The 9,581-nt window shown below is 36.5% G+C and overlaps 1 protein-coding gene across 1 annotated transcript in view; it reads right to left on the reverse strand.

Annotated features, from left to right (window-relative positions):
• Positions 1–9,581, reverse strand: part of LOC122086853 — a 191,273-nt gene that overhangs the window by 172,775 nt on the left and 8,917 nt on the right. The window contains 5 exon segments of the mRNA XM_042655792.1: positions 3,858–3,975; positions 4,065–4,159; positions 7,902–7,952; positions 8,042–8,176; positions 8,347–8,450. Of these exon segments, the coding sequence (XP_042511726.1) occupies positions 3,858–3,975; positions 4,065–4,159; positions 7,902–7,952; positions 8,042–8,176; positions 8,347–8,450 (503 nt within the window).

Raw genomic sequence — 9,581 nt, forward strand, 5'->3', positions numbered from 1 at the left:
AAAAAAAAAAAAAAAAACATCAATAATGTGAGAGGGTAAAATATTATTCACAAAAGAAAAGTGGGAGTGGGCAGTGTTATCAATTCGGCCGAACCGAATTTTTCCAAATTTAATCAAAAATTCTGACCGAATCCGAATTAAAAATAAAATTCGGTAAAATTCGTGATTTTTTCAAAAGTGAATATAAAACGTGAATAATTCGGACCGAACCGGATTAAACCGAATTATTCGGTCCACTTAAACAGTATTTAAAAAAAAAACCAAAAAAAAAAAAAAACAAAAAAACAAAAAAAAAAACCCAATAAGCTTTTTTGACCGCTTTTTTGATCGAATCCTTAAATTAATCAATCGAATTATTCCGAATAATTCTCCGCCCGAATAATTCTCGAATCCGAATTTGCTAACTATGGGAGTGGGGAAACAAATGTTAATGGGATATACAATCATGGTTATTTCTTTTTTGAGGAAAGGGATAGGAGACGATGAGGAAAATTAGTAGATAACACAAATGGAGGCATGGGATGAGGTATCATATAGGAGGGCAGGGGTAGGTAGGGGTCATTTCAAAAGAGAGAAAAAGAATGATACAATGGACATAATATTACATAAAATAAAAGAAAAAAAAAAACTAATTATCCAAAAGAGTTTACCAAAAAAAACTTATGCAGAAAGAAAAATTATACATTATATAACTAATGGAAGGGCGAGTGATAGCAGTACGTACGTATTGCAATCTTATTTTCACTTTTTTTTTAATATTAACCGTCCATTTAATATTAGATTAATCTAAACCATCTATTAGTTTTTTATATTGTAACTGATTCTTAATTTTTAGGGTGAAGAGATGACGGACGTGGTTACTTAAATTGTCTAATATTTTATTTTTTATAAATAAATAAATAAAAAATAAAAATCCAATATAAGCGGACTCCTTCGATTCTGCTGGGAAATCTCAATTCTCTCTCTCTCTCTCTCTCTCTCTCTCTCTTTGCTCTCAAAATAGGATGAGGGAAGAAAAAAATCAACATAACATGTATGGAAGAGGACAAATTTGAATTTATAAAGTAAACAAAGCTCTTGAATATCTAGGATTTTATTATTACTTCCTGAGTAGATATTATTAATCTATGAGAATTTACTATAGATGCAAATCTTCAGTGAGATTGGTAAACAAAATTTCAACTAGACTAGAGAGCGTTGAAAAAGGAAGAAGAAAGAAGGAACAGCCTTGAAGAAGAAGCAAGGAGAGAGAGAGAGGATCAAGATTTCTAAGCGCAATCAAAGGAGGAGTCCGCTTATATTGGGATTTTTATTATTTATTTATTTAAATATTAATAATATTAAACAACAGAGTTGTAACTGTTTACAACTCTGTTAGCAGAATTAACATATTTAACACGTGTCAATCATATCATTTACTTGAACATTCACCGGGCCCTAGACGTTCCGCATTCCTATTTTTCTGCACGTACCGTGACCATTTTGCCTTAATGGAATTACCAAAATGACAACTCTATAGGTACATTTGGAACTTATAACTAGGGGTGTAAGTTTGGCCTGACAACTCAAACCTACCCTAAGCCCAAGCGAGGCTTGGGTTGAGGCCTAGCCTGACCCAACCTAGCCCTGATTTAACCTTGATTTAAATTATATAATTTAAGGTTGATGTCCTATCATTTTATTCAAATAATGAAATCTGGTTCATTGATTCTTATAATCAAGTGTCCTGAACATCTGTCACTATGTTGCATTTCATAATTTTAATTGTAATGATCATTTGATCTTTTTTTTTTTTTTAATACATGAACACAAATTAAATGGAAAAAATAGGATCAATCAAGGTCAGCCCGAACTTGGCAAAAATCAGGCCAAACCGGCCCAATTAGGATCAATTAGGCTGGGTTGAGCTTAGGCATGACCCGACCAAGTTGAGCCTGGGTTGAATTTTGAGGATCTAGGTTGAACTGGGATTTTAAGGACCGGCCATATTTCATCCCTAATTGTAACCTTCTTTTGATTGCCTCTTAACTTATTCTAACAAGTTCTTTAAAATGCTATGTAATAATTATCGTGGCAATGTGGAAAAGGATTCTCACAATACACATGTAATAATTCTACCATTTAGTTATGATTTTTATAATTTTGGTTTTTAATTAATTCCGATCTTTCTAATCACTTCAATGATTTAATCAAGGTGATTTTTCCCTAGGTCATAGAAATAGCTAGGTTTCTCCAAGAGATTTGATTTTATAGCATATGACTAGGGGTTGCAACTTTTTTTTAGATGGATACATTATAAAAGCGGGGAGGGGGAAAGTAACAAAGTTAACTACAAGACTCAAACTCAATACCTCCTAATGGCCGTGGACTTAATACACTACTATCTCATTGACTGCACTAAACAATTTTTGATTAAGAATTGCAACTTACCCTAGCATGAGGTCATTTATCCCATTTACCCTAAAAACAAAAAAGTCATTTATCCCAAATCCTTGCGTTGTCCAGTTTGACCTTTGACTTTGAAATTCTAACACTGGCTAGTTGTCTATTGGTCTAAAAAATTGTGTTTACATGCTTATTGTTAGGATGGAGAGATCTCCCAAGAAGGGGTATTAAAAAATATCAAAAAATAAATAAAATTTAGATGCTAAACAATAAGTAAAAAATAAATAAATGCAAATTCAAAAGGGGTAATTTTGACCACACCCACAATCAAGAATATGAGAGGGAGGGGTGGTTTGAAATAAAGCAAAAAAGAATAGATACAAAAAGTTTAGAGAACCAATTAGAAGTCTTCCTTATTATTCTTGATATAGTGGCTTGTGGTCCCTCACCTGAGAATCCTTGCTCCTCTTCTTGCGTAAGGGCAAGTGGTTCATCAATTGCCAAGTCTTGATTAATCTCAATAGGTGGTCCCATCGTATCATTCCCGCCCTCTTTGAAAGACACATTGTCCTCAAGGTCAACTGAGGATATGCAAGCTGAAGAGCACTGAAATCCTCCCAAGAGGTTGTCTTCTGGGGGCAAGTCTGCCCATTGAACCAGTACCTGAGACACCAGCATGCCACGCACCCAAACTTGACGCTTGTCTAGAATGGCCAAGGGAAGAACTGTAGGGCGATTACCCATGCTATGAACTGGGATAGGGTTGTATGGTGGGTTGTTGTCCCCCTTGAATGGTTTAAGAAGGGAAATATGAAATTGTAGATGGATCTTACTCTCAACCATAGTTAGCAAATTCGGATTCGGGAATTATTCGGGCGGAGAATTATTCAGAATAATTCGATTGATTAATTTAAGGATTCGATCAAAAAAGCGGTCAAAAAAGCTTATTGGGTTTTGTTTTTTTTTTTTTTTTTTTTTTTTTTTTTTTTTTTTTGGAAGGGAGAGGGGTCTTGTAATGACTATGGAAATTAGAAGATCAAATAAGTTCTGCAAATTGTTTTAAGCACAGTAAAATGGGGATCAAAGCCCTATAACACAGATTCCAGTTTTCTATCACTAGAACCTGTCCGACAAAATTTGAATAGTTTTTCAACTATCAGGCAGGCACATGGAAGCATGGAAGTCCTCGCAGACTACTTGACATAATAGATCACTTATGGGGGTGCGTCAAAGGTTTCCCAATAATCTTCCCTCATACATACCGAATCTTTGGCAAACACTAGTGCAAATAAACATTTTCAGTATTGTGATCTTATTCCATAAGCTTATCTTTCTTATAATAAGGGAAACAGAACAGAAATCTTAGTTATTGATTCAATCAGAGGAGAGAATGTAACTAAAGAACGAGAAAAGGGAAGGAAACCAGGACCATTGTAATTCAACTCCCAACAGATACGAAGAGACATTCTTACCTTCTGAATACGCTCTAATGCACCTCCAGTAATAAATGTTTCCTTTCCACTGTCATCTATCGTCACAGCTGAAAGTTTTGCCAATGTCACACCAGAAGCAAATGGATGACCAGGATTGCTACAAGACAAGACAAGACAGCAATAATAATTAATAAGACCACCACACAAGCTGGAAAATTATAAAAACTAGAAATTCACAGTTATTACCTCTCGATATCCTCATATCTAATGTGAATATTTGTAATTAAGAGTTTCAGGTTTCCAATAATTGTATTGATGAGGGATCCTAGCCACGACTTATTCTGTAACAAGAAGGAAATACAGAGGAAGAGCATAATCATGAGAGATGAAAACAATATCAACCTGGATTGATATTCCATGAAGTTAACATAGACGCATGATAAGGATAATCACCAACTGGAGTTCAAAAAGTGTTTAAATCACAATTGATTAAAAGCTATCAGTATATGATGGCTGTTGTACAGATAATCTTTCCTTCCTTTTGCCCCTATAGATAATGTCCTTCCTCACCACCACAACCCCGGTCAACTTTGGCCTCCCCCTGTCCTTTGACCTCCTTAAGGCAATATATCATTTAAGCATTGCAATTTTTGGTCTTCAATGAACATGCCAAACCACCTTAATCCACGTTCCCTCATCTTGTCCTATTGGTGCAACTTCAGATTCTGTTGACAAGTACTACTTACTAGTTCAACCCCTCCCAGACTTTCCACTCAACATATTAATATATGTAACACTTATTTTATATGTTTTTCTTTGCAGCCCAGAAATCAGTATAAAGCAGCCAATGATGAATGAGATCAAATCCCATTACTGCCTTGATGAATATATACAAATTGCAAGTGCCCTTCAGAGAAATTGGCTAATTGTTGTGATGTAATACTGTAATTGAGGAAGCTCAAAACAGTACCAGGGTAGGATATTTTCTTAGAGAAAAAAGAACTCCAGATTTGGAGAATAGGATATTGCTGAAAATTGTTAACAAATGAAAAGGATAGAACAGTAGACAATAAAAAAACACCCGGGCTTCACACCGCAAGGTTGATCGATTGAATCAAACACCAACCTACCAACTCACTTCATCTCTTCACAAGTAATGGGAGACCTACCATGATTTTCTATATCCCTTTCTTTGGTTCTCTACCACTCGCAAGCTAACCCAACTAGCCTAGTACGCTCTAGTCTCAATCTTAGATGACTCAGATAATTCAAACCAATCAAAGTATTTATCTAAAGTAACCAACCAATAAAAAAAAAAAACATGAGAATCATGCCTGTCGCTGAACTCTTATAGATTGAGCATCAATGTGTCGGTTGAGTGTATGCTGATTAGAATTAATGGCACTTCGTACATGCTCTTCCAATGTCAGTTGTATTGGAGGAATTCTCTATGGACCTCTACCTGTGCTTCCCCGGTTGGGACCATGAATTGTTGACTATCCCCGATATTTGGCTTCATCTTTAGGTGGCGAGTTTTTGTTTCGCATAGGAACGATCCTTTGATTCTGAATCTCAAGTGATTGCAACCTCGCACTTATGATCTTCAGTCCAATAGAGAGCTGCTGAAGCATCTCAATCACCTTTGTCATCGGATCAGGTGGATCCGGAAGCCTTGAACTATTCTCTGCCATCCTTTAATACCAATTGATGTAATACCATAATTGAGGAAGCTCAAAACAGTACCAGTATAGGATCTTTTCTCAGAGAATAAAAAACTCTAGATTTGGAGAATAAGATCTTGCTAAAAAAATTTTAAAGATGAAAGAGATAGAACAATAGACAATAAAATAACACCCGGGCTTCACACCGCAAGGTGGATCGACTATATCAAACACCAACCTACCTTGATAAAAACATAAGGGATTTCGATCAAACACAGGAGATTCTTAATCAAACACAAGAAGAGACTTGCATAAGAAAACTTTGTTTTCAAATTCTGAGTTGTCCTTCGAATACTTATAATTGATCCTTATTTATAAGACTAACTCACCAAAACATTATATACCCAACTTTCCCCTAACAAGAGTAGAAAATCTTCAACTATTAAAGTTGGGGTGATGTAGATAAGTCACTTGGGCTTATTTTATTGCAAATAAGCATTGGGTTGTGTTATATATGTGTTGGGCCTTTGATCCCGTGGATTTTCTTTGAAATGGACCACTTTAATGGGCTTAAAATATGGGTAGAAGGTAGAAAAACGGGGTTTATATTCAGTGCTTTTATTTAAGTTGTTTTAATTCAATAAAGGCCCATGGGGCCCATCGAGTGTAATGTCCTATATGGACTATTAGTTAATCAGTCCTACTCCATGTTGGAGTTAGAAGTCTAATCCTAGTTCTATTTGAAGTCCTAGTTGTAGTAGGAGTGTCTAGTTTTATTTAGAAACCAGCTCCTAGTCAAGGTATAATTGTAATTCTATCCTCTTTAAATAGAGGAGCTTATACACTGATATTTCTTAGGTTTGAATGAAAGAAAGTTTGCATTTATGAAATAAAGTTTGCAACTAAATGCTTAGAGCAGCTGAGATAGCTGTGGGTGAAAAGCCCAGGCTGACATAGCCACTTCCTTTATTCACTTTCACCCTTCTCAATCCCCTATCTGTTTTATTCTTATTTTTCTATTTTATTTGTTGTAAGATTCAAGAGGTATAATTCAGATTCTGATAAAAGTCTGTAGAAATCAGAACCAATCAGCAATCCTAATGGGAATAGGAGAGATCAATCTCCTCTCTTTCTCTATTCTGTACTCTGTTAAGCCAGGTCTTCAATCAGGGTATTTCAGGCCTCAGAAGGGTCCCACGATCCTTACCTAGTCACTATTGAAAGCATTCAGCTGTTGTTCTTAAAGGTTCTTCTCAATTTTCTCTCTCCTAAGTCAATGAGTCAAGAAAGCTTGTAACTTCACAACCAACAGTCAGAATCCTCTCAATTTTGTGGGTTTTTGTACCCTCCCTAGAGACAATCTACGCCCAAGAGTGCAGCTCAATAGGACTCCTACAGACTTGGCCGCACCTCTCTCTCTCCAGCTCTATAGCAGATCTTTTTCTCTCAGATTGGGTTGGGTTTTGGGCTGGTTTTGCTCCTGCATTGGTATTGTATCCTTGGGGGTTTATTTGATGGTCTTATATCTTTGTTTCCTGCTCCTATTTGTACTGTTTGGGGTCATAAACTGCTGGGATAGTTTCTTGTAATCTACTCATGCATTATGGGGGTAAGAAAGTCCTCACCTTCCAACTACTAAAGTTGGAAAAGTCTTCACCCATTAAAGTTGGAATGGGAAAGTCTTTACCTACCAACTACCAAAGGTGGAAAAAATCCTCACCTCTTAAAGTTGGAATAGGAAAGTTTTCACCCACCAACTACCAAAGGTGGAAAGTCCTCACCCATCATCACTTACAAAAGTGAGTTGATTCGCCCCCTTCTAAAAGAGTAAAAAGTAAAAGTAACTTCTAAACACTTATTTACCCCATGGCTGGTAACCATTAATATACCAAAATATCTAAACCACAATAACTAATCCCGCATACATACTACTCATGGTTTAGTCCTATTAAAGTGACCTATTACATTAAAAACCCCTTGGACCAAAGGCTCAACATGCATACAACCCAACCCTCAGCTTATTCCTAAGAAAACAAGCCCATTTTGGTGATGAATCTGCATCATATGTTGCCTCTTGGAACCTCCTGCACTCTTTCTAGCACAGGGATGTCATTATATTTTGTTTTTCTTTGGGCCTAGTCCCTTGTATATTCTTTCCCCCACGAGGACCCCTTTTCTCCTTCTTTGGTAATGAAATTGTAACCACCCAAAAATAAATATTTTCATTGAGAATCTGATATAACAAATTTTAAAATTTATAGTACAAGATTTTACTTCAAAATAAGGTAAACACAATAAACAATAATTCACTCAAACACTGATACACATAATGCCCAGTTTTGCATAAAGTACAATTCCTAAAGAACAAAAAATACTTGTAATTCAAAATGTCGAAATCCAAACGATTGAGGCCAAACCATACCACTGGTGATTTTAGTTGTTGCCCAGTATCCAACAGCCTCATTTCCATTTCCTGTCACAAGGATACATAATAACACCAATCATTCATTTAGACAGCGGTCATTGAACATAAAAAATCAGTGCAAACAAAGGGTGTCTTACCCGTACTCTGCTCTTCTTAGCTTCTTGAACAGCATCCTCACTACATCCTTCAACCTCGGTTGCAGGTTCAGCTATTATGAAAATACGGTCCAGGTAAACTAACACCGGTTCCTGACCCAGCCTGCTCCATGGAACCTGAGGATGGAAGAAAAATCAAGAAAATGCCACGTCTAAGAAAAATGCCAACAGCGTGAGGCCATAAGTGAATCATAAAATTAATGGCCCCAATTATCACATATAACCTTTAGCTACTTGTAAAAAATATCAAATTTTGGAAACGAGAAGCCAAACTCAGAATCTCAAACCTTGAGCCTCACTGAACCAAGGAAGCCTGCCTTGACTTTCACAGGCAACTTCAACGCATTAAGCGCCTCTGGCTTTAATTGCATACTTTTCAGCTCCACATCACCTGCACCACCATTTTCAGTAAAAAGTAGAAAACGACAACAAAATTATCAACAGTTAATCGGACAACTCAACACTGACAACTAAAACTTTAGAACTTAACCAAAAACCAAAAGTGCTATATTGACATTTATGATGGATGCATAAAAAGGAAATACACCACTGTCATATTCATCACACATTCCTTCACTATCATGCTATTTGTTTTATGCCCTTGATTAAGATGTCAAGCCTCATTTCAAGAAGATGAAGGTCTCCAAAAACTTTATGGAAAGTAAGAAGCAGGAAATAATGGTTTCAGTTTATAAAGTGGTAATGGGAGTAGGCATAAACATGTTTTTCACAGGAAATCAAGGATTATCATTCAATATTTCAATTTGTAAAGCAAAAACACTTACACACACGCACACCCTCTGGTTCTCAGAATGTTCAATGTTACAGGGGAAATGTGTTCTTTCTGATAAGCAAAAGAAATATATATTTCATTATAATCTTAAAGTGTAGAAGTATCTTTTCAACGAATAGAAAGTAAGCTTACATATACCAGTTCCTGGCACTTCTTGGACGGTTTGATTTTATGGAATAATGTTTGTGCTCCCGTGATTGGGTGTTTGACTGTGGGGGTTGGTGCTCTGGTGTAGTGGGGCTGCTACACAAAAGAAGGGGTTGGTTCTCCTGTGTCGTGGATGCGACACGAACTTGTATTGTGCATTATAAAGAGGGCAGATTAAGCCATTTACACCGTGGATGTAGGCACACTACCAAACCACCATAGTTTTTAAGGCGCTGGTAAGGCGTCGCCTTACCAGCGCCTAGGCGCTGGTGCGGTCCAGTAGAGGTAAGGCAATCAGCCGACTCAGGAGTAGCGCAAAAGGCGGTCGCCTTTTACACTAAAGCGCTGAAAGGCGTCGCCTTAGGCGCCTTATAGCGCCTTAGTGTACAAGGCGGTCGCCTTAGTGTACTGGCTATTTAAAAATAAAAAAAAATTGTTTTTCTAAAGATTCCAAATTACATATTATTATTGGGACGTGTATAAAATCTGATGCACATGTGATGCATTGGATCAAAAATCATATAAAAACTAAAAACCCTTACCATAAAAAAAAAATAAAAAAAAAAAACCCAATCAAAAGTT

This window comes from Macadamia integrifolia, chromosome 8 (genome assembly GCF_013358625.1).
Source record: "Macadamia integrifolia cultivar HAES 741 chromosome 8, SCU_Mint_v3, whole genome shotgun sequence".
NCBI lineage: Eukaryota > Viridiplantae > Streptophyta > Magnoliopsida > Proteales > Proteaceae > Macadamia > Macadamia integrifolia.